This window comes from Rattus norvegicus, chromosome 7 (genome assembly GCF_021556685.1).
Source record: "Rattus norvegicus strain SHRSP/BbbUtx chromosome 7, alternate assembly SHRSP_T2T, whole genome shotgun sequence".
NCBI classification, from domain to species: domain Eukaryota; kingdom Metazoa; phylum Chordata; class Mammalia; order Rodentia; family Muridae; genus Rattus; species Rattus norvegicus.
The window spans coordinates 134,234,615-134,260,560 of NC_141540.1; the positions used below are offsets into that span (position 1 = coordinate 134,234,615).

At 47.7% G+C, this 25,946-nt stretch overlaps 1 protein-coding gene across 7 annotated transcripts in view; it reads right to left on the reverse strand.

Moving 5' to 3' along the window:
• Positions 1 to 278: 278 nt before the first annotated feature.
• Prickle1 (prickle planar cell polarity protein 1) overlaps positions 279 to 25,946 on the reverse strand; it is a 96,187-nt gene continuing 70,519 nt past the window's right edge. For 3 of the 7 annotated variants that reach the window (NM_001434696.1, NM_001434698.1, NM_001434697.1), the window contains 7 exon segments: positions 289 to 2,497; positions 4,027 to 4,890; positions 6,067 to 6,253; positions 8,190 to 8,393; positions 8,893 to 9,030; positions 9,774 to 9,887; positions 11,651 to 11,837. In NM_001434696.1, the coding sequence (NP_001421625.1) occupies positions 1,641 to 2,497; positions 4,027 to 4,890; positions 6,067 to 6,253; positions 8,190 to 8,393; positions 8,893 to 9,030; positions 9,774 to 9,887; positions 11,651 to 11,782 (2,496 nt within the window). In that variant the 5' untranslated portion in view covers positions 11,783 to 11,837 and the 3' untranslated portion in view covers positions 289 to 1,640. 7 annotated transcript variants of the gene reach the window in all.

The following is a 25,946-nucleotide window of genomic DNA, read 5'->3' on the forward strand; positions in this document are numbered from 1 at the left end:
GACCCTGGAAATACCAGTGCAGCTGCAAAGCAAAAGGCCCTCTCCCCATTGCAGCCTTCCTACAGGGTCTCTTTCTGGCCTTGCCCTCTAGGGACGGATGCTGGGAGGTCCTTGTCCATAGGTACCTGCTGGATTCACACCTGGCCCTTTTGAGGCCAGACAGCTTTTCTTTGCTTTTGATAAAGTTTCTGTTCCTCAAGCCTGGGGTTCAACAGAGATCTTTCAGGAGGACTTCGGACTTAACCTTGCCTGAGCACCAGAGCAGAGTGGAAGATTCAGACTCGGAAAGGTAGTTTATCATTTATTAAGCCTTTATTAAACACCTCCCTGAAAGGCCCAGGATGACACCAGGACCTTTAGTTAGGACCGAGATGTAAATGCAAGGACAGCACAGACCAAACTACCCGCTCGTTAGTTCAAATCTGACATGGCTCTCCATTCAACCAGAGTCTCATGAACTTGGGAGTACTCCGGCTCATTCTTCCTGAAAAATCTCAAAAGAAAACCGCAACTGGAAACCCAGTTTTCAAAATTGCTTTTAAAGGCCAACAACAAGTTGGAAGGAAAAGGGGCAGAAGAAATAACCTCTCTGTACATAGTAAGTCTACACAGACTGCCACAGAAAGCCCCTTGTGTGGACGTTACCACCTGCTGAGACCGCTCCCCCCTGCACGGGGAAGGTCGCCTCATAGCTTCTCCTCGGTTTTACCATATACTCCAGAGGTATGTGTGGGGTTTGTTTTTTACATTTATACAGTTTACAAAGCTTGAACCATAAATAACACTTGTGAGATTAACAGGGCTCAGTACCGAGTATGTACATAGCCCCACCATGCATACAGAGCCTTTTTTTAATATTGAAGGAAGGAAAAAAAAAAAACCAACTTTCCATCACTAAGCAATATAAATCGACTGTCTAAACTTCTAAGCCCTGACTAAAATACAAGCAGTCATCTCATCCATGGATGCTGTTTCTGGTTTCCTAGCAAATCGAGCACGGCAGTGTAACAAACACCTTGCAGTTCAGGGATATAAAAATATCAGCTTTAAAATCTGAGCTGTACAGTATATACATCAATATTTGCACCGTTAAATTAGGAATACACTTAGGTCTATGAAACACTACATATAAATAGCAAGTCCTTTCGGTCTGTAGCTGGGAGGGATACAATATGTTTACCTGGCTAATAAGGGCTGAAGGAGAACAAGTTCGCCTTACACAATGGAGCACACAGTGTTAGCTAGGTCGTCATGGTGACACGTGCATGCCTCACAAGACACCAGTCAGGACCTGAGCCAACCTGACTGAATTAACGACAAGCACTATTGCTTACAAAGGTGGCTATCCATCTTCTAGCACACGCTCTGTCCAATCACCTGCCGGCAGTTTCTGGAGTATTCTCTTGTGGACTGGAGACTGTAATTGACCTGCCATGGGGGCACGAGACTGTGTTACTATGGCACCGAGACTGGAGAAACCACCCCTTTTGTGTGTTAACCTGGCTGTAAACACAGTGGGGCTCTCATTTATATAGGCCAAGAAAGCACTTTACACTATTTTAGCGACTTTCCTATGACGAATACAAGGTCAAAGTCCAGGCTAAATGACTAAGTTTTAGACAATCTCCCTGTCTACTTGGTTAAGAAATGATACAGTTTTTGCCCCTGTGTCCCTTTTTCTTCTTGGATTTAGTTGTCCTCTGATTAAACTGTGGGGTGGGCAGTGCAGAAGCCGGACTAGAAAGGTCATCCGTATAGTAGGTGAATCTTTGTGGCCGAGGCTGAGGGATTGGCTGTCCAAGAAAATAGCCTTCTTCTTCTGAGTCGGAGGAGGAAGTGGAGGACGAACACCAGGAGTCATCGTCGTCCCCGTAGAGCCCCAGGAACCTGGTCATTCCTGGGTTCTGCAGGGCATAATCCGATGTGGTGTGGGCATACTGGCCGTAGAGGTTGGCATTCTGCATGTATGCTTGGAGCTCCCGGGCGCCCTTACTCTGTATGAATTTCTCATAGTTATCGGGGGTGTACAGCCGAAGTCTGTCCTTGGCGGAGTACTTCCTTTCTGTGACCAGGTTCAGGGCGTTGTCGGACCGCGACTTTCTGCTTCTCCGGTGGCGATGGTGGTGAGGCCTGGATCCCCTCTCTTCAAAGTGATACACTCGTCTCCGAGTCCTTTCACTCATTGGAGGCTGCCGGATTTCGATGTCGTAGCTTCCGTTGTCGATGACGTCATCTGAAAACTTGACCTGCTGTGGTCGGGACTGAGACTTGGATCTTCTGAGCACCGGCAGGTGCACTGGTTTTTCCTCCGGTATAATTTTTTCTGGGCACAGTTCTGAATTCAGACTTTTTAAGGACTCTGCGCTCCTGTGCAGCATGGAAGAATTCAGAGTTCCCATATTGCTCATTTTCTCACAGTCTTCTGCCTCTATCTCCTCGAAGTTTTGGAGAGAGTATAATGATGGCCTTGGCTTGCTTTCTCCGTCCACGGATGCCCCTGCAACAGGACCCAAAACACAACGTGATTCTCACCTGTCCTAACATTCTCAAAGCTGTTAAATGTGACCCAGGAGAACATTTCAAGGAAAAGTTACAATAGAAACCTTGTTTCTGCTACTACGGCAACCAAAACATTGTTGCACGGAGCAGCAGAAATGAACGCCTAGCCACAACAGAAGCTAAGAGAGCCCCGCGCTCTCATCTGCAGCACGGGTCAACCCCTTCAGCGTGTGTGGTCTTCCTCATCTCAGACTGGGGCCAGCAGCCTGCTCTATGTAGCCACAAGCTATGAACCCAGCTGTACATATCTGCCCAGATGCTGTCTGCGGCTGCTTCTCCCAGTAGCTTGAACAGAAAGTAGATGGCCTGGCCAAAAGAGTACAATGAAGCCCTTGAGAGCAGAAGGCTCACCAGCTCCAGGCCTGAATCATCTTGTTAGTTCTTCTCCTTCAGTCCTCACACTACTCCCAGATTGCCTAGTTCCATACCCAAATCCAGGACCTCTGTTACACAGTATGTATGAAGCCAGGAGAGAGGGGGGCTGGGAAGGCTGTGTAACTCCCTGCTTTTTAAAGACAGCCTGCTTTTCAGCCCATAATTCCCAGGGACTGTCAGCTTCTCACCTTCTTAGGTTTTAGTTTTCAGCACTGGGGGTTAAATGAAGGGCCTTGTACACACAACGTGCCCGCTGTTCGTCCAAGCTTCACCTCCAGCCCGCCCCTGCCTTTCACACTTCCATCCAATTCTATGGGGCCGCGAAGGCAGTCTCACCCACCATGCTTCCTAGACTCCCCTTAAGTCTCAGGTCTGATGGGCTGGGAGTTAGAATGGAGCAGTGTCTCTTCCTTCTAGACAAACCACTCTGCGGCAGCAGGCAGCATGTGGCCTTCTCCTGGCTATATTATACCAATATAACAGGCTGGCACTACTTCTGTCTGTCTGGTTTTTTTTTAAGACAGGGTTTCTCTGTGTAGCCCTGGCTGTCCTGGAACTCATTCTGCAGACCAGGCTGGGCTCAAACTCAAGAGTTCCACCTGCCTCTGCCTCCCAAAGGCTGTGATTAAAAGGCCTGCACCACCACTGCCTGGCTTAAAGTACAAGTTACAATGTGGGGAAAAAAACCTTGGGTGGTATTATTATTATTATTATTAACAACAACAACAATAATAATTTGACTATGTTCTGCCACAGGGCAATCCAGAAATTTTTATTTTTAAGAGTCAAAAATCTTATAACACACTCGGGCTACTCTTAGTATCTTAAGATACATCTGGTATAATCGAAGTTTGGACTATCTAACCAATAATACAGACACAGACTCCCTTACCCATATTGGTCTTCAGGCTTGTGTTCAGAACGTTACACATATGTATTCAGCTACAAGACACATCTGTTTTACTATCTCGTGGCATGCAAAGGAAACACCTTCATTAGCCCAGTTTTAAATAATAATACGCCCCCTACTGGCACTCAGTTGTAACTGGCATATCAGCCTCTTTAACACCCCACAACCCTTGCATGGCCTACCTGTGATGTTGGACAACGCCAGAGAATCCATAGAATCCCGGACACTCTGCTCTGGTTTCAAGTCAGACAGGCACTCCAGGGAGTCTTCATACCACTGGGTTTGGTCATGGTTATACCCCGCAGCACCATGGTCCAGATCTAGCTCTTGCAGCCTTCGGCTGCTGGCAGGGCCTGGGTGGCTGCCGTAGGCGGAGTCACCCAGCCCGTCTTGGGACTGGGCCCAGTACATATCCGACTGATACTTTTTACTCGCAAGGCTCTGGTGATTCTGCTTTGCCTCCGGCTTATTCGTAACCATGTTGTCGGGTATCCAGTGCTCACTGGCTCTCATGTCCACCTCGCTGGGCGGCTGCTGGAAGAGGTTTTTATCACCAAACTTGAGGAGGAGCTGTGTCATATAATCTTCGTGCTCAGCCCATTCTTCAGGGTCTTCAGAGGCTTCCTGATCCACTCTGGCTTTCCAGAATTCCTCATGAGCAAAGCCCGCTCCCTGCCCGGAGAGGCTCACGTCGTCCAGCTTCCGAGAGAGAGTGTCGTCAGCACTGCCAGAAAGACCCGGGAACTTGTAGTTCAGAGCGGGAGACAGAAGGAGAGACTGCCTGCACTGGTCAGCAGAGCGGCTGCTTCTGCCCATCCTCACACTTCTCCGGGAGTCTCTCGATCGGGCTGACTGGAAGGCAGAGTCAGAGGAATCGGAGGCGTGGATGTCTTCCCCAAGGCTGCAGGTCTTGGAGCAGTAGATCTGACCTTGTTTTGGGAGGAAGGGGCATCCCAGCAAAGAGGCCTTACATTGAGCACAGGAAAAGCAGGCCTCGGTGGCATGCCAATGTTGTCCGTCATAGGTCATCTGGGCATGGTCCACACCTGTTTTTAAAAGGGCAGGAAAACAGTTAGGGGCTGTGCAAAGGTGTGGCCAGGAGGGGACTGTGGGTGATGGAAATGTTCCAGGCTTTGTTTTAAGGCGAGGTCTCGCTGTGTGGTCCAAGCCAGCCATGAACCCAAGTTGGCTGTGAGCGCCGGGGCTGCAGGTGTGCACCACACATCTGGTTCTGTGCTGCCCTGGTCAGGTGTGGGTTACATAGGCTCAGTTAACCTCCCTTATTTCCTTATAGTGTTTTTCAATTTATTTAAAAAATTATCTCTAATATCCATATTGGTAGCCATAACATGGCCATCGATACAGAGCAGAGGAGACTTAAATTGACCAACAATGTTCCTCACTGAGGCACCCTTAGATTTTACCACACTCAGAGTAATCTGGTGTCTCATACTTAATGTGTTCAGCGCTGTGGCTTTTGTATTCCTGTGCCTTTTTTGTTGATACTTTCGCTACTGAAGATGGCTTGGGGCATAATGGTTTTTATTATTATTATTATTATTATTATTATTATTATTATTATTATTATTATTATTTTATCTATATGAGTACACTGTCGCTGTCTTCAGACACACCAGAAGAGGGCATCGGATCCCATTATGGATGGTTGTGAGTCGCCATGTGGCTGCTGGGATTTGAACTCAGGACCTCTGGAAGAGCAATCGGTGCTCTTAACTGCTGAGCTGTCTCTCCAGCCTGGGCCTAATCTTGAAGCATTGTCAAGCACTCCTATATACGTGCACATCCAAACATTACCTAAGTTCTAACCATGGGCAGCCTGCTGTTGGCTAAGAGCTCAGCATTGACTTCCTTATTTTCAGTGAAGTGTTCCAAGCACACCGGAAACAGATATGTTAACAGACTGGCAAAAATGGCATGACAAGTGTCTTCCTAATATATGCCCTGGATTTCATCCCCAACACCAAAAACAAAACAAAACAAAACAAAAAAAAAAAACCTGCCTCAAAGGTTCATGGGAACTTCCTCAGATCATAGCCCCCATTCACTGGCTCTGTGATAGTCAGAATGCAGTAGTCATCTGACAATCACTGAAGGGCCCATGTATTCTAATATGTGTAAACACTTTTCATAAACGTTAAGGAAGCGAGGCTGTGGGTAATCACTGATGGCCACGGCCGTGTGACAGGGCAGAGGCAACTTACCAATATGCTCGCCACAGGTTTCGCAGTACTCCGCGTAGAGAGACTCGAAGCAGCCGCAGCAGAAGGGGCGGCCATCCTTCATGATATATCTCTGCCCTCCCAGGACCGTTTCACATTCTAGGCAGCAGAAATGCTTCATGTGCCAGTGGCGGCCCTCGGCCTCTGTGCACTCGTCCGCAAAAATGATCTTTGAAAAGAAACACAGGAGCGCAGAATGGAGGATCAGTGCGAACCACCTCAATGACAAAGCTCCACCCTGCATGGTGTGTGTGTGTGTGTCCTAGTAGTCGGACAAGGCACACACATCTCTGCCCAACTTCCCTTCCCTTGTCAATCCTTAGCAGATTGATGGCTTCTAAAGAGTGATACTTTCCTACCTGTTTGGTTTGTGCTGGTCTGAAGACTGTATTGCTTTATTTGGTTTTTCAAGACAGCGCTTCCCTATATAGCCCTGGCTGTCCAGAAATCCCTTTGTAGACCAGGCTGTCCTGGAATTCTGAGATCCACCTGCCTCTGCCTCCTGAGTGCTAGGGTTGAAAGTGTGCACCACCACCATCTGGCGAGCATATAAATGGCCTGACCCACTGACTTAGTTATATTGTTTCACTCTTAGTGTTCATTATACATCTAAGAAAGAAACAGTTACCTCTGCTATACAATGTCTATGTTTGTCTTTCATAGACAGCTACCGATTGGTATGGGCTTCATTTGATTTTCATTTCACTGACAGAGATTAGTCTACAAGAATATAAACTGCCACTGTTGAAAAGGTAAGCTAGATAAACATGAAAGAACCATTTCTTCATGGAGGAAGAATTCACTTGTCATTCTTTTGTTTCTGGGGAAGATTTTGGCAGTATCAGCTGGCCACCCACATGTTGACGGTCAGGTAAATTTTGGTCTCTTTTAACTGAAGTAAAGTGTCTGTGGGCTGAGCACAGAGCTACAGTGGTGTTGTGAGTGTATGAGCAACTGTGCAGTAATCCGACACCACGGGTCAACCTGCACACTAAGGATTTTAAAATTGCTCTACTGCATTGAAGGAGTACATGCATGAGTGATAAGCTTTCTGTGTCAGGCTGAAGAAGACGAAGAAGAGACGGTGAGGAACCCTGGACTGCATCTTGGGATACCAGAAGGACCCAGATGATGAACTGGGAAGTTAAAGCAGGAGGGCTAGAGGGTCAAGGTCATTCCCTACAAGAGTCTGAAGCCAACCTGGGCTACAGAGGGCTCCTGCCTCCAACTTGGGCTACAGGAGGCTCCTGCCTTTTTTTAAGGCTCATATATTCTTAACTTCTAAACTCAATTTTACGCCTTACTTCATCTCTAATCCTTGTATCATATTCCCTCAGCACTATGACAAAAATCAACTCTCCGATGCCTCCAAACGTGGAAATCTAAATAGAGTCCATTGATATAAGCGCTGCTCTTATATGAATGGTGGCTCTTGATCTTTCTATCCACCCCAAGGTGACAGAAGATGCCAGCACCAGGAAGAAAGGTGTTTAAGGGGCTCTCTACAGTATCTTGTCAACTTATCCATAACTTAGTTACTTTAAAATAAGAAGCTCAGTAGACATCACTGTATGTTTCTATTATCCCAACTCTAGGAAGGTGGAGGTAGGAGGGTAAGGAATTGAAGTTTGAGACCTGCCTAGTCTCACGGGACCATTTCAAAAGTACCAAAAACCTTATAAATAACAATAATGTAAGAGGAAGAAATGCCTTTTACACAGTCATTCGTCTTCTGCTATGCCCTCTACTGACCCAGTCCGTCTGTATCTTTGCTGACTGTGTGCAACATGTCTACTACACAGAGTTCTTTCCTTCCTGTGTTTGAGAAACAAAAGATCACATCCTGCATATTACTGTGTGGTGTTTTTCTCTTCCCTGCATTTCAGAGACAGTATCACGGGCAAGCAAAAGCACCCCACTGCCCTCTATGTATTAGCTACATAGAATTCCAGTGAGGATGGGCGGCTTTATCTTAAAAATATCCATACAGAACAAAAGCAGGAGAGCCACATATTTTGCTTAGTTGGGAACAGTGGAATATTGGCCATTGGCTTATTTTTCCATCATTAAGGGGATGAGCTTTTTTTTTGTTTTTTTTTTTTTACCTCGTCACAGGCTGAGCACCGAGGTTTGAGCAGTTCGGCATGGTGCCTGCCACAGTGGATTTTTCCATCCTGATAGAAATAGATGAGGTCGACCAGTAGTTCATTACACGTGAAGCAGACAAAGCAGGATGGATGCCAGCACACTCCAGGACCCGCACGGGAGGCAAACACTGCGACCTCCCCTCCGTTCATCTGCAACCCACACTAGAAACAAAGACTTGAAGTTAAAATGGCCCTTCACCTAAATGACCAGACTTTCAGCCTTTCCCACTTGAAAATAACCCACGGGTTTGTTAGGACAGGGTAGTTAAAACACAGCGATAAAATGAAGACATTTTGACCCCTTACTAAAGGTTCTCAGTAGGAAACACATCCCATAGGAAAGCCTCCATGAATAGGGATTGGCTCAGACACACTGGACAGAGCTAGGAAGAGTGATCAAGTAAGGTAGATCCACGGTTGGATAGCCATTTAATCACCAGCAGGAGTAGACAGAAATTAAAGCTGCCCCCCACTCCAACACACACACACACACACACACACACACACACACACACACAAAAGACACAGTTTCATTCAAAGAGACTGGCTCCTGTGGTCACACAGGCAGACGGTGAGTAAGAAGTCTGTAGGGTGCACATCCACACCAGCCATCACCCTCCACCACTTCCACCAACCTTTTGCCCACCTAGAAGGGGCCTACCTGCTCACACACTGCGTGCATCATTGCTCTGGACAAGAGTTTAATGGTTCCTCTTCCGAGAGCTTCTTTCTTCCTCTGAGCACTGAACACCTGCAATTCCTTCTTCTCCTCTTCGCTTAAAGACTGGCAGTACCTCACCTTCACAGGAGAGAGCGGAAGTGTGTCATGGAGGGCCCTCCCAGACTTTCAAGGAGTCAAACAGGGAGCCTAGCTGCCCTGATTCCAACCCTCAGTTATAACATGGCACGACTGGGCATAGTGACACACGCTTTTCATCCCAGCGTCCCTGACCTGTAAACCTGTAGATCTTTACAAGTTCGAAGCCAGCCTGGTCTATAGATCCAGATCTAAACCCTGTCCCGAAAAGAAAATAAATAAATAAACAAAATGGACCTCCATCTTTAGAAAAGGCACACTATCGGATAAAGCAGGTGTGGCTTACATTTTCTAAGTGTGAACTGATTGCAAGACAGACAGACACCACCTTCCTCAGAAGGCTGAAACTGGCTGTTCTCACATTCTACAGGCCCACAGGTCTTCAATCCTGAAACACACTGAGGTGCCCCCATCCTGCACAAGGTAAGGAAGGCTCCTGATAATCGGTGGGGAGCTGAAAACACTATCAGAGACAACTTGTGGGGAGCTTCCCATTGTGAGGCTCTTCTCTCTCTTAAAGAAAGAAAGAAAGAAAGAAAGAAAGAAAGAAAGAAAGAAAGAAAGAAAGAAAGAAAGAGGAGAGAAAGAGAGAAGCAAAGCTGTATTCTTAGGGTGTGTTTTTCGGAGAGGTTCAGTCAATGAAGAGCTGGGATTTCGGAAAGGCCCCTTGATGCTTGACTGTTTATTTTCTCTTTTACTAATTAGCTTCCCTCCTGCTACTTTACCTCGTTATCGTGTGGTGGCAACTGGTACAAAAGCTGTTTAATCCGGTGTTTCTCTCCAGGGCTGTTAACGTAAGGAACCTTTTCCTCTGGCAAGCATGCGAAATAGAGCTGGATCTGGGGAAGCAGAAGCAGCCCATGAGGCCTTCGGTGCACAGAAGGAAGGGCTGAACCGCCTGTCTTTACCCTTCCCTCCTTCCTGGGCTTGGGCCTCCTGCAGTTAATGAGGGGACCAGCTGAGCTAACTCAGCAGCGTGCAAACCTGCATCTGCTAGCATCCTCTAGCACCCAGCTGCTAAACTGCTCCTCAGGAATGCAATTTGTAGTGACAATTAAGGGCGCCGTAAATTATGCGCCATCAAATGTGTACATTTATGGTTACTCATCCCCAGCCTTGCAGAGGTCAGCTGGGGGATCAAGGGATAGCACCGGGGTGAATTCTGTAAATGGCCGCACAGGCTGTGTGACAAGATCCAACACCCAGCCTCTAAACAGACAGACTCAATGTTTTTTTTTTTCTCTCTGCAGTCTACGGTTCTCTCCAGTATCAGTGTGAATGGCTGTGGTATTTACAGCATCCCCAAGGAAGCAGGAGAAGGGAGATGCTGGGCTAACCTTAGCTACTTTGTTGTCTTTTAGGACCATCCCCTGCACTGCTGAGATGGAACCAAAGGCATTCAAGTAGAAAAAAAAAAAAGATTAGGGATCTGGGACTTGTCTACTAGCAGCAGGTCTGCAAACACACACCATCCAAGGATACAAGGGATCCTCTCCACAAAATGCCACTTCCCTGACTGCTACACCAGCATACCTTTCCTTCCTGCAGTTCTAGAGGCTTTTCTGTTACCTTACTGTTACCAGCCAATTACACACTGGATCTTGAATGTATAAAGGTCGGTCGGTCTCTCTCTCTCTCTCTCTCTCTCTCTCTCTCTCTCTCTCTCTCTCTCTGTCTCTGTCTCTGTCTCTGTCTCTGTCTCTAAGACTGACTTATTATATATATATATGAATACAATGTAGACACACCAGAAGAGGGCACCAGATCCCATTACAGATCATTGTGAGCCACCGTGTGGTTGCTGGAACTTGAACTCAGGAAGAGCAGTCAGTGCTCTTAACCACTGAGCCATCTCTCCAGCCCAAGATACGCTATCTCAAAAGGGATTCCTTTCCACCTCCCAAGAATGGTAACTCCCAGTCAGGCACGGAATGGGTGGCATCTTCTATTTTGAAGGATAACTTTGCCTGTACAGGATCGACCAACGGGTTTTGATAACCTCACCATAAGGACATTGGGAGATAAAAATAGGCACGCAAATGGAAACAAAGGGAGCAGCACAATGTTGCTTCTCTAATCTCCACTGTACTTATCAAAGGCCATGTTTATTGGCCACACTGCACCCCTCTTCCATAAGGAGCGTTGTGGAGCACTGGCCTGGAGGTGGCCTTTTATTTCCTTCGGTTCTACTGAAGCTTTGAAACAGGTACTCGTGGTGCACACCTTTAATTTCAGCCCTTGGGAGGCAGAGGAAGGCAGACCTCTGAGTTCTTTGCGTTGGAGGCAAGCCAGGACACAGTGAGACCCCATTTCAAAGGACCAACACCCCTCCCCCACCCCTGACCATCAAAATATCCTAACCAGGAACATTTCTCTTCCCCATAGAGTGACTCGTGAAAGTTCCATCAGGAACGCCTGTGGTGTCCTGCATTCCCATTAATCACGATGGCAGAAACAGGGCATTGCTCGGGGCAGCAGATCCAGGAAGACAGGAAGCTTCTACTGAAACCAAACCAGACCTTAGAAAGCAAAGCCAGCCAGGGAGAAGAGAGGTTCCACACTTCCCTGGAAAGCCAATCGAAGAAGGCAGTTTGCTTCCTACCTGCTCAGGCCTGAGGCCCGGTGGGACCCAGGCATACTCTTCCAGGGCGCACCCGGAATCGTCGTCTGATGTGGAACTTCTCTGGCACCCAAAGGCCAGTTTGCTCATTTTGGGCTCCATCTCCAAAGGCATAATAATGAGGTTCAAAACTCTGGCTTCTCAGTCACAGGACATCCAAAGACAGTGGCTGTGGGTGACACAAGGAGACACAAAGTGTTAAAAAAAAAAAATCCTTCTCTACCAAGAGCTTCTAGTTAGTAGGGTTTACACATCTATGGGCTGCTCAGAGAAAGTGACCAAACACCTGGAGTTGCTAACTTCAAACAATTAGGAAGTGGCCACCTCCATCAGCTCAGTACCAAAGAAAACGGGCCACCAAGCTAGCGTTCTCAGTTGCCTACAAAACATGCTTCTTGCTTATGATTTACCTGGTAAGGAAACTGCTCTGCTTGACTAATTTACCTACAGAGGAGATCCTTCGAGGTGTTAGGAATTTAGAAGTGCTGGGAACTGGGCTCTCTCTGCCTCACCAGGCTGCAGAGACCTTGCTGAGTTCCCCCCATTTCCTAAGCAAGTTTTCCAATCAGGGCAGCAGAGACAGCTGAGCGCGTGGCCCTGACGAAAACGGCACAGTTTAAACTTCTAATCCTTGACATCAAACCTGACCCACAGACTGGAAAGGGCAGGCAGGCAGGCAGGCAATCCCCTCAACAAACAGTGAAGGAGTACGGAGTTCGCTCGCAGGTCCAGCTTGGTGACTTGAGAGTTTAATCTCATTATAACCAACGTTTAGCAATGCTTGTTGAGCGCGAAGTGGAACCAGCCCCACCACTGGTCAAAGTGGTCATTGGTTCAGCATTAAATCTCTGAATAGAGAGCTTCCAGGGACTAAGCCCCTACCCAAAGACTATTCATGGACTGACCCTGGGCTCCAACCTCATAGGTAGCAATGAACAGCCTAGTAAGAGCACCAGTGGAAGGGGAAGCCCTTGGTCCTGCTAAGACTGAACCCCCAGTGAACGGGATTGTTGGGGGGAGGGTGGTAATGGGGGGAGGGTGGGGAGGGGAACACCCATATTGAATGGGAGGGGGAGGAGTTAGGGGGATGTTGAAATGGAAACCGGGAAAGGGAATAACATTTGAAATGTAAATAAAAAATACCCAGTTTAATAAAGATGGGAAGGTAAAAAAGAATCTCTGAATAGGAAAGCTGTCTCAGAAATAGGGCACTGAAGGTGTCGAAGAGTGGTCCTGAGGCTGAGGTGTCGGCTTGCTTAGCACCGTGTGTGTTATCCCCTTTCCTTTCTGGTTCTTAAAAATCATCCCTCACTCATGAGGCACTAGGGAAACAAGAGCCTTCACGACTCCAGTTTTCTTTAAACGTTTGGATCTCGATACAGTTTAGTATAAAGAAGTTTGTGTGTTGGGGGGTGGGAGAGATGGCTCAGCAGTTAAGAGCTCTGGCTGCTCTTCTAGAAGACCTGGGTTCGAGTCCCAGCACCCACATGGCAGCATAACCGTCTAGAGCATAACCGTCTAGGGATCTGGCACCTTCAAACACACATGCAGGCAGAGCACCAATGCACATAAAGTAAAAATTAATTAAGTCCTTTTTAAAAAATGGAATGGGTACAATCCAGTCACGTTACAGAGAGGGCTCAAAGATGGCAAACGACTCTTGTTCAAGAGTTAAAGCCTAATCCCTCTGACTTGAAATCCTAACCAATCCCAGCCCGAGGTAAAATGATGTGTCAGCAATTCTCAGTGCAGCACTAAACAATGTTGGGGGTTGGGGGCGAGGGGGGGCGGGGAGGTCTCTTATTAAAATAAATACATGGCTACTGAAATACCCGAGGACATTTTAAACTTCAGACTTTAGAACGGCTCACACAGGGTTAGAGCTCTAAAGCACCCGCCTCGTGGCTGCAGCTATTCCTGCGGGAGAAACGGTGACTCAGCGAGTTACCGCCTCCACCGGTAAACCAGGCTTTCATCCACCGACAGAATGGGAGGCGGCCTCATTTCCGAGTCCACTGTGGCGAGGCTATCACCTTCTGACCCAGTCACGGCACACAGGTGCAGACCATTCACGTCTTAGGAAAGACGCTAAACAGAGGTGCATTCCTCCACCCCCTCAATAAAAGGGGATGTGTTAATGAAAGTCAGAAGACAGCTTGGGTCTTTCCCTTTTGCCCCGAAAGATCCGCCCCTCCCCTACCCCCACCCCCACCCCCGTGTGTGTCCAAGGAAGAGGACTAGAGATTAAGACTTTAATTAGTAACTCATGGGCTCTCTCACCAGGAGAACTGGTACTTTCAATGCCGTTTAACCAGCATTTTGAAATGGGAGCATTTGTCTGTTACCAAACCTAGCTGGGGGTGTGGGGTAGGAGGAAAATAACAATATAAATATTAAAAAAGAACCCAAAAATTAAATGTTACTCTGTTTTCAAAACTAGAAAAGTAAAAGCTCAAGAAATTATGACGGGGGCTGGAGGGATGATGGCTCAGCGGTTACGAGCACTGACTGCTCTTCCAGAGGTCCTGAGTTCAATTCCCAGCAACCACATGGTGGCTCACAACCATCTGTAAAGAGATCCGATGCCCTCTTCTGGTGTGTCTGAAGACAGCTACAGTGTACTTATATATAATAAATGAATAAATGTTAAAAAAAAAAGAAATTATGACGGACTATGTGTGTTCCCCTAAACCAAAGACCCTGAATCTCTTTTTACAGCTGTACTCTAGGAGAATGTGGGGTGCGTCCCTACCCTGATGGAGGTGGACCATGTGATATGGCCACCATCCTCCCCAACTAGTCACTTGGATGCAGTGGCCTCATTTTAAACCTCAAACTCTCACAGGTGCATTCCGGCCTTTCAACAAACTACCCTGGAGGCTTCTTTTTTTTTTTTTTTTTTTTTTTTTGACAACACAAATGGTACCGCAATTGTAGGAAAACAAGAGAGTCACTTCCATCCCAACGATAGCTCCAGATTTACTGGTGGTGTGGCCACCGTCCCTGCTACCCTTAGCATTACACTATTTAAATGCAGTCTGAAGCAGGGTGACCTGGGAGGTGTCTCAACGCATACTGAGCCGTAGGGCCAATTGTCTAGAGGCATGAGATTGAGGAGCCTTAGAGCCAGGCTCTCACCATCTGGGTGAGAAGCAAGCTGGAGTTTGGCAGAGTTGGTGTACTTTTTCAGGGATTATCATGGGAGTGATCCCAGCAGCCCAAGCCACAGGAAATGGTAACACTTCCCCGCCCCTCCTTTGTTTTTTCTCACCCCACTCTCTTGAAAACTAGCTGGTTACTTTCACCACTTAAAAAAGACACCCCCCCCCCACCATCCTGCAGCTGTATGAGGCTTCCCCATCATCGTATAACTGTCAGGAGGACATCTGACCCAAGAGGCTTTCTTCTTGGGAACTAGGTGGAGACACAAGGACAGACAGACAGGCAGACAAGCAGGCAAAACACCAGATGGCATAAAATTTAACAAGAAAAAGAAAAAACAAAACAAAACAAAACTAAGGAGGTAAGTGACAACCCCTTAGGAGCCCGGATGTTAAGTAAATGTAGCCAATGTGATAGATAGGAATGGATCCAAATTCTATTGTGTATGTCCCTTGATTCTTTCTCATTCTTTCTCGGCAGCCTGTGGGTAAATTCATGGGATTGATCCTGTGGCTGGTGAGCGGTTTTCATTTTGAGCACAGTGAAAAAAGTTCTCATGCTTCGGAATTCCAGAAACAGCGGGTAGAATCCAGCTGGGTGACCTAGAAACCCGCTGTTCACCAGGAACGAGGGTAGACTGGGGTCATCCCTGTGTAGGAGCTGTAGTCCAGGGTCCGGTCTTTGGACCTCTGATGTGTTAGTGCCTTTCAAGTTTCCTGCAGGTGCTTTTCTCCTGGTTGCCATGGTTTTTGTTTCTTTTCTGTTATTTTCAAAACAGGGTCTCGCTAGATAGCTGCAGCTGTCCTGAAATTTGCCCTGTAGATCACACTCAAACTCACACAGATCCACCTGCCTCAGCATCCCGAGGATTGGGATCAGAGGTGTGTGCCACCATCCTGGGCTGGGTGTGGTCATGCTTTGCTTCCCATTATGGTTGTCTGCCAGTATGAGGCCTTACCCTTTAGTCCATGACCAATGACTTTGAAATCTTTAAAGTCTTTCGCTTCCAGTATTCTGTACGTCAGGCACAGCTTGAAAGTGCAAGCTGTGTTACAGTGAGGACCTGGGTGTTACAGGGAGGACCTGGGTGTTACAGGGAGGGCCTGTGTCCCTCTGTTGGTGCGGGAGTCACTGAAGGCATTCAGGACTCGAAGGTGTCAGTCAACCCAGAGGGCAGCTTTACTCTTGTTTTTCTCTGCTAAGTTTGGTCACTGGCCATCATTTTCCTTTCTACTCCACTTGGGACAGCTAAGGGGGCCGTGTTCTGATGTCTAACTAACTCGGCCTTTTGCCTTTGTTCCTCTAGAGCAGTGCTTCTCAGCCTTTCTAATACTGTACTCTTTAATACAGTTCCTGATACCATGAAATTATTTTGTTGATACTTCATAACTGAGATTTTACTGATGTTATGAATTGCAATGTCAACATCTGATATGCAAGATGTGTGACCTGAGACCCCTGTGGGGGTTGTGACCCACAGGTGAGGACAGCTGTTCTAGAGCCTTTTCTAAGTCGGCAACATTCAAAAGTTCCAGAACCAGTGGTGTAGAAGGTGGCATCCCTAGAAAACAGATTCTCCCCAAGAATGGTACTGCTCAGACTGCCAAGAACTGCACATCCAGGCAGGACACTTTACTCGTGACACCATGGGCAGGGCAGGGCAGTAGGGAAGGAGAAAAGAGCCACAGAGTGATCCTGGCTGTCCAAGAAGAGTGGTATTAAAAATCATGACCAGGAAAGAGAAAGAAGTCTGGGAGGGCACCTAGCTCCTAAGGAAACCAGCACAGGAAAGGAAAGCGAACCAAAGTAGCCGGAAAGGGGGAAATGAGTCCCATGTTGAGATTGTAAAGTTCAACAGTGGGAGGGCAACTCAGAAGCGGAGGGAGGACTGGAGGGAGTCAGGAGCCTCAGAAGGTTATAATTGTGTGAGCTTTGCTGTGGTTTCTAGTAGTCACCATTCTCTTGGACCAACCTACCAAACCCCATCAAGTTATGCAAATTTAACACAGTATGCAAATATCAAACAACTGTCAGGGGGCAGGAGGGGTGGCTCGGCAGTTAAGAGCATGGGCTGCTCTTCTCTAGAGGATCTAGGTTCAATTCCCAGCACCCCATGTGGCACGTCACAACTGTCTGTAACTCCAGTTCCTGAGAACCCATGGCACTGGGCATGCCTGTGGTACACATACATGTGCATGCAGGCAAAGTACCCACACACCTAAATCTTTCCAGCATCTGTCGATGTTTTCATGACCTTGCAGTCTAAGATCGTATCACTGATTGTCAATCCTCCCAATCGATCTCCACACTGGCTGCTGTGTGAAGATGGCTGTTAATAGTATAGGATCCTTATGAGGCTCTTTAATTACCTGAACAGATAATGGATCTGTGAAATCACTGGGCTGAAATTCCTTAGGTGCCCCCTGCTGCTAAGTGCCACCCTTTGAGCCTCAAACATGAACAGACCTCTTTGTTAATCTGCTTGTTAACAAGACCCTGGCGCACTGAGGATGTCACCCCACGTTCCTTATTCTTTCAAGCTAAACACACAGGTCAAATAAGGGTAACTGAGGACAAATGTGGTAGCATGCAAGTCTGCATACTTCTGTCCTCAAAATATACACGTCTCCTTGCTTAGACCCTTACTTTAAAAATGAACCCAGAGTGAGCAAAAGTTGGAGTCAAGATTTGAAGGTCCCAGCAAACACACACAACGTGATGATTAATGTTTTCAAACACATGCAAAGAACAGTCAGTGCCTGTTGCCCACAGAGACAAAAGGCACTGCTAACATAACCCAAGTCGGCGTTATTTGTAGTGGAAGACCACGCGTAACCAACCCATCGGAAGGTTGCTAATGCAAACTAACTTCCCTATTTAAAGCACTACTTCACGCCAGCAATCGGTGGCATTTGGACATTTGCCACTGGGTATTTTCCAGGTAAACCTCCACCCAAACTCGCCCATTTCCCCAGCTGTTATGGGCCACCAGTTGCCAAAATACTATGCAGTTTTTCTAAGAGGGAATGTGTAACTCTTCGACAGCATTCTAACTTCACTCGAGTACATTCCGGGGCAGACTGCTTAACAAAAGGAGGAAATTCCATGACAAGGCATGGTGCTTTGCCAGAGACACACTTCTGGGGAGATCTAAGCCTGCGTACTGTGGCCTGTGACAAATCACGCAAAGCCATGTCTACCAACACCATCAATTTCCAGTGGGAGACACATTTTCTCAAAACTGTGTTCCCGTCAATCTCTTACTGATTCTTTTTTTTTTTTTCCCGAATTTCTATTTTCGGCAGCGGCCCAAGGAAACGTCGGCCAGACCTGACTCCAATGTACACAGAGACTCGGGTTTCACCCCCGTCACCTGTTGGCTCCAGAACAACATCCCCTTTGTGAAACTTACAGCTCTCACCGGCCGCGCTTGCCGAGAAAACACTTCCATAAAGTATGCGACAAGACTCGAGTTGTGAAAGAAACTCTACACACCGCCCACTTTATCTGCACACGGCTTAGCCCGAGCTTTAAAGACCCGGCTAGGAGGAAGGATGTCACCGGTTTCAGGGACACAGCGGCAGTGAGCACCGCTGGGCCACCCAGACCCTTGGGCAAGCAACCTCGGTCCTGCGCCAGGGAGGCGGCGGCCTCTCCCGCCGCAAGGGGGCGCCTCGTCCCAGTCTGCCGGACGCCCCGGCAGCACTGCGGAGGCCAGCGCCCACCCCGCGCTCCTGTCCCCGCGATCCGGTCCCTTCCACCGGGCGACAGTCCCTTCCACCGGGCGACAGTCCCTGCCCCGTGCCCGCATCCAGCAAGCACTGCGCGCCTGTCCACCCAGCGACCCAGACCCCGACCCGGACCTGGTCCCCCGGGCGCACAGACCGTTTGTGTTCGCCTCCGCTCCGTGCTCCACCTCCAGCTCGGCTCCGGCTCGGGGCCGCCGGTTGCGGTCGCTCCGCTAGCTTTCCAGGAACTGTCACGCTGACCGTCCTCTGGCAGGTGTCCACCCGGGCCCGCCCGAGCACGGCATTCCTAGAAAAGTTACCCAGACGCCGGAGCTCCGCCGCCCGCCGCACTCCATCCCCGGTGGCACAGAACTGTGGCCAGCGCGCTGCAGACGCCCCTGGAAGCTTCTGTAAACTTCCCCCGCCCGCAGGTGCACGCGAGTGTGCGAGGGGGCGGTGCTGAGCCTCGAACTCACGGCCCCACACGCTGGGCTGGGGAGGAGCTAGGCTGGGCTTTACACCCCCAGCCCCACAGGGCTACAGCAATACACGAATCATCTCTAGGCTGTCCATAACAATGCCAGCAAATGGCGCGTTCCACCCAGTTCTCACTTGGAAAGGCTCATTAGCATACGAATTCTCCCCCTTAAGACTTTCTCGCATTTAAAAGCAATTCCTGCGGCTTAGAGCCGGAGATTTGTTTTTATCAGTAAACGGGGGCAAAAGCAAAGCAGTCAGGCACACGGTGCACTTAGGGAACTAGGAAGAGTTTTTAACTCCCATCCTAGAAACACAAGAAAACGCCCCACCGCACGTCCCTGCTAATCTTGTTTCTGTGCTATTTATAGGGGCTCTCAGAGAGGAATTTGACTTCAGCTGTCGGCAGAAAGGGCTCAGAGAAGCAAAAACTGGACCTCAAAGCGAGCCCAGGAAGCAACGACAATTAGTAATGATCATTAGGAATTAGGAATCAGGAGAATCCACATTCTAAGCTACAAGCTTTAGTTGGGGTAACAGCTGAGGGGTGAGGGAATGCCAAGAGAAGGGTAAAGAACAAGCCTAAACCTAGGTGCTCCAGCCTCCGTAAAATGCTATTGCATAATCGCTCCTCGAATGCCACCAGTTTCTACTTCTAAAGCCGTACAGTGATTTTTTCACCATATATTTATTTATATAAGAGAACAATAGCCTATTGTAACTGATTTAAAAATACGCAGGTTGCCATAAATAGATCCCTCAAATAAATAGCTGCGCGGCCAAACCCTGTCATCTCTGATGCACTGTGAGGCAGCGAGGACAAGCTGGGTTTTTTAAGTTGCCAGTTTTTGTTTTTGTTTGTTTGTTTTTAAGTGATAGCGACCAAAGGGTCCTGGCTCTGTTAGAGTAGGTTAGAAACACTACTGCTACAGACATCACAAACCGTTATTTTGCGATTCAAGTGGATTCAAATTTTCCAGAAGAATCCCAGAGAACAAGAGGTCCCTCTGGCCCGAGGACATGGGAGTTTGTGGGAAAACGTCTAATGGGCCCATTTCCCTGTGGATCTGTGAAACTCACCAGTGAGAGTTGTATCTGAGTCAGACTGCTCTTTAACTCGTGGCTTTTGTCAAATTTTACTATTTTATTTTTGGACAGAGTTTTCCATACTGTCTAGGCTGACTTCAGACTTGCTGTGTACCCTAGCCGGGCCTCCCAAGTGCAAACCACCACACCTGTCTCAATTTTCCCTTTTCCTACTTCGTTCTGTTTGACCTTCTCAGAGAACACATCAGCTAAAGGCATCCTTAGAACAAATGCGCAACCAGTCAACAGACTTTGACATCACCCTCTAAACTGGCACGCCAGTAAGATACAGACTATAGGGCCAGGCTGACCCTTTTTAACAAGGGCTCTTAGGGGAGAGTTAACTTCACACTGAATGTTTGGAGGCACAAATACTCCCACCACATCCTGTGGCGAGGCTTATCTGTATTAAATGTAGCCACTGTGGTGGTGTTACAAGGTAACTACTTGTAAATACCGTTTGCTACATTCCCAACAGGTAAGATCAACTTCTCTATTGTGTTCCTGCCAGGGAAGCAGTTTGGGGACACTTAGAAACTTCCTACTAGCTTTCAATGTGAATGAAGCGGACTTTCATTCTGGTCTGCAAGGCACTGCGGTTGTCAACAGTGAACTTAGGCAGATGGGAGCAATAGCCCCCAGCTGGTGTCCTTTTGTTTCAGCTAGGTAGAATATTCAGTTATTTGAAGATCACACTTTAGGGGGCTGAGAAAGGAAGCTCAGAAATTCTCAGGGCTTAGCTTCCTCCATCCCGGTCTCTATTCCATAGTCATTTCCAAAGAGAGGGTCCCCTCCCCCACCTACTCCTCAAAAGCCTCGCCCTCTCCTTTGGCCTCACAATACTTAGCACTGCCTGGCACTGTGTGCCTATTTAGTCATTGTCTTATTGTGTTCTGCTCTTCGGGGACTTCCGGTGTTCACTCCCCTGTTCTGGTTAATTGTGCCTAGTGCATAGCGGTACGGTGCACTGAGCCCCAGTGAAGTCAATGTATGATTCTCAAACGGTCTTCTCTGGTCCATATCTTATTCAAGTAACTTCATTTCTAAACTTAAGCAGTTGTCCTAAGGGTGGGGTTGTTTTAGGAAAACAAATGTACCAAGGGCAGGGAAACAAAGAGCCACTATTTTGTCAAAAGCCAGCTAGCCTTATCTTGTCTGGTAGAAAGCGATAAAGGAAGCAGGTCGTGGTGCTAGTTCCCAATGGTGACCTTGGTTTCTTTTGTAACACATTTCCCTGGGCTGGGAAGGTGGCTCGCTGGATAACTTCCTTGTTGCGCAAGCACAAACATCCTAGCGTTCCTACCATCGGTGCAGGAAGCTAAGTGTGGCTGTGCACATCTGTAACATCTGCTGAATCTGTAAGAGAGACTGAGGGCCCTAGGCGTTCACTAACCAGCCAGTCTGGTGGAGACCACAAGCTCTAGGTCCAGTGGGCGACCCTGTCTCAGAACTAAGGAAGACAGCAATAAAGGAAGACAACCAGTGTCAGCTTTTGGCCTGTACGTGGTCATACATAGGTGAGGGGACCTACACATACACACACACTTGCATGTGTGCATACATAACACAAACGCACATACAAAGAGAAGCAAAATACAGACTTCCTCCTAGACCGTATTGCTTTTGATTTTTGAACATTTTAAAAGCACCGGTAATGAACTATCAGTGATCGGGATGAATACATTTCTGAAACTGGGGTAACGGTTTCATTATACCTTCTCATCCGTTCACCTAACTGTGGGGGGCAGCTGACAAGCAAGTATGGCTGTGGTCTTCAGCGAGGTCGTGATACAGGACAGCAATTTGGTTTTCACAATGTACGGAATCCCCGAACCGTACGTTTGTAGAATGAGTCCCAATTCTTGTTCCGATCAAGGAGCCAAGTGCTGGAGGAGTGACTGCAGCTCTCGATCTGTCTTATCTTTGCAAGTTGGTACCAAATGCTTCCGTTGTGGCTTGGTAGACCGCTGAGCATTGGAAGTTCTTATTCCCATTAGCGAGCCTCCTCCTCGATAGGGAAGGGCTGGAAGGCAGGTGGCAAGGTCCTTCTGGAGTGAGGGGCATTATGGGGGTTTATGATAAGTTTCAGCTTCACGAGGTCTCCAATTACTTTCTTTACCCTTTGATTATATTTAAAGCATCATGATTAGAGAGCACTGGTTCTCCAACAGTTTCTACACTCCGTCCCATTGTATTTACGACTCCAAACCTCTCAGCCACCCATCCCCCACCCTCATCCCCACCTCAACCAGTGGGGCCATCTTCACTTCAAAGTACCCTGGCCTGTTCTCTCAGCAGGTACTTGGCCAACACTGGGATAGATCCCAGTCTCTAAGGCTAGCTTTTATTGACGGTGAGCTTCCCATCTCTAAAATGCCTGTGTCTGGGGAAGGTCAATTTTAAAGCCTCTGGGCAGGGAGGGGAGGTGGGACACAGCCATTTGTTTTAAATAAAACAGATCTTTTGACGCAGATCCAGATAAGAGTGCCGTAGCTCTGAGCAAGTCCCAGCCCACATGCCCGGTCTTCCACATCAAGCTGCTGCCTGTTCCAACACTCTATCAGCTCTCCTGTGTTTTTATCCAGGAGGCTGAAGGCTGGTCATGACGCCAACACCAGATAGCTGCTTGCAGCTGTACTGTCTGGGGACCTCAGCCCAAGCCTGGTGACGAATTGAGATCTGCGGTACTTAGGGGATGTTTGCTCAGGAAGCAGCTAGTTAGGCTAGCAGGAGCAGCCTCTGCCTGCTCTTCCCTTCACTCCCAACTACTCTCAGGCACTCTCATACCCGGAGCTATGTTGGATAAACAAACTTGTGTCCAGTATATATATGAGAAGGTTGCCTCAGAGTCTGACCTTCAACCTTCTCAGCTTCTTCAGGTCTGGGGTTTAATACAAACATCTTTCAACTCCACTACTGGAAAACTACCAACATGGGAAAACATCAAGGAGGAACCTTCTAAAAGGAATTGAACCTTCTGAAAGGCATTGAAAGGGCTGTACCATGGCACCATATTTAAAATACATTCAGGTGTCAGGGCTACAGTGTTTAACTGAAAACTTACAGTACACGCACAGCAAAATATTGACAGCATGTAATGAACAAAATGCTCTTTTTAGGGGGAGGGTAGAGCCATTTCAAACTACCACGTTCAGATTCTATTTATAACATAAGTAAGCTGTCCAGAGTGGAGCAAGAAGAGCGCTGGTGGCCTGTGTCGCCCCAGTGCTGTCAATCAGGACAGTCAGTTGAGGGGCACTGAAGGAGGAATAGCTTTAGACCAGGCTGAGCCACCTCAGGCTGGGGAACAAAGACACCCCGGGGAAGGGGGAGGCACCTGGAAGTGTGACCAAATGCACACCCAGGGTGTGAATGGCTGTGCAGCCACCACAGAGACACAAGATACTCCAGGTCAGTGGGGAGCCACAGATCCTTCCAGAAACTGGCAAAGCCATCTATGTGTTCTGGTTAGACATGGGGGTGAAAGAAACAGGGCCAGGAACCCAGAACAGCAGGTGGGAAGAGTCAGAAAGGCCCACAGCAGTCAAGACAGGGGTGGCAGGGCCTCCCTCATCTGAGGAAGTTTTATGGGGGCTGGACAGGACACAGGGATGAGGGGTGGCCCAAGTGAGTCAGTGCACTCCGGGTGGCTTGTTTGAGAGGGAACGGAAGCTGACCCTGACATAAATTCTTCACTTCAAACGACAACAGGAAAGTCAGAGAACACAAGGCGACCAGAGGATTTACATTTCTAAACTGAAATGCTCTCATGTTTGATCACCTTCAAAATATAATGATACCTAGGTGCTGGAGAGATGGCTCAGTGGTTAAGAGCATTGGCTACCCTTGCAAGAGGACCCAGGTTCTAGTCCCAGCACCCATGGGGCAGCTCCCAACCATTGGTAATTTTGGACCTAGGGTTTCTTACCACCTCTTCTAACCTTGGAGGACACTGGACCTGTGAGTGGTGCATATGTGTACATGCTTTACATACATGAGGTAAAATATCCATATATATATAAAATATATGTAAATGTTATATACATATATATACATAAAATGAATTATAATGCTTACACTACACAAAGAAAAGAGCTCAAGTCCATCACTGTGAAATAGATCCCCACAAAATAGATGCCCATAATCTTCCAATTAGGAGAGTCCGTGAACACAACCTACCCTACTGAGTACCAGGGCAGCGGTCCAAATGGTGAAGTAGTGGTGGTGGTTGGTATGGTCTGCAGTGCAGCTGTGTTCAAATGAAATACCAAAGGCATAGTGTTTCGTGGCAAATTTTAGATTATAGAATGTTTGGTTTATGTGCTACTTGTTCAAATCAGTTTTGTGTATCCTCTGTTTCTGTCTGCCTCTTAAACTCTGCACCAGCTAAGAGAGTTGAAAGTGCAGGCCGGCCAGCTTTGAACGTTTTAACTGGATGCCATAAGTAACCAAGTTATTTTCAGAGGGGCACCAACAAAGAATTATTTCAGGCAGCCCAAAGCCTCTTGCCAAGAAGAAAGGTTCAGCTGAGCATGCTACAGTGTTTCTTTATCTTATCTGAGATCCCGCCCCCCTTTCTGCAACAGTGGGAACAGAAAGGGTGATCTCGCATGGGAGACTGGTTTAAGAGCTGTGGCTGGCCTGATGCTCTCAGATCGCACTTAGTTCTAGATAAGTAACTGTCTTTGACCAAGTTACTTTGGCATTTCCTTTCTGCCTGTGTTCATCTGGACCTTCAGTTTCTCCAGCACTGAGTTTGCATTAAAAGTCTGCAAAGTCCTGTTGTTTCTGTTTGATGATCTCTGGCCTGGTCCTTCAGATAAGCTGCCTGGCACACAGTAGCTCCTGATGAGTGCGAATACTTTGCTTGCTCCTGTGTGAGCCTCCATAGAATGACTTGGGACCTTGTCCACTAAGTATTCGTATATTCCTTCGTAAATCTGCTATTCTTTACTTGGGATGTTTACGAAAAGTGAGTGCTGGGGTACGGCTCACTGACGTTACTGCTTGTTATGTGTGAGTCTTTGTTTTATCCCTAGAACGGAAAGGGGAGGAGGAAGAGGAGGAAGAGGAAGAGGGTAGAGGAGCAGGAAGAGAGGGGGAGGAAGAAGGAAAAGAGGGAAGAAGAAGAGGGAGAGGAAAAAGAGCCATCCTTGGGTCCCATATGGTGACAAGAAAGATGGAGTTCTAGCAAGAAGAGCTGTCCTTTGGCCGTCACAGACACCAAAAGTAAATACATCAAAAAATAATTTTGTCGATTAATTTGAGGTTCTGTGTGTGTGTGTGTGTGTGTGTGTGTGTGTGTGTGTGTGTGTCTCACTATGTAGCTCAGGTACCTGGAACTTCCTGTAGACTTCCTGTAGAGCTGTTGAGCACAGGATGACCTCAAACTTGCAGCAATCCTTTCTGAGTTCCCCTAGTACTCAGATCACAGAGGTGATATGTCATACCAGGCTTCAATGTTCTAGCTTTAATATTTAAAGGAATTTAATTTTTGTGTTGGCTTATGGGATCCCACATAAACTAAACTAATAGGCTAGTCCTGATTTTTAAGCCATAATGCCTAAAGCAATACCCTCCTTGGTCCCTTAAATCCTGGTGAGGGCATGGCACTCTGAGGAAGAGCAAGATCCAGTCATGGTAGACTGGAGCCTCCTGAGCTCTGGCTGCATCCTCCTAGGCTACACACGTCCGGGTACTCCCAAGATCGCTCTCGTTTCTGTTGTTTTAGGCAAGAGCACAGCTTTGAGCAGAGGGACTGCTGGCAAGCCTGTGCACACAGTGAAGCTCTAAGTCTGCTGTCTGCTTTGAGGTCCTGCGTTCAT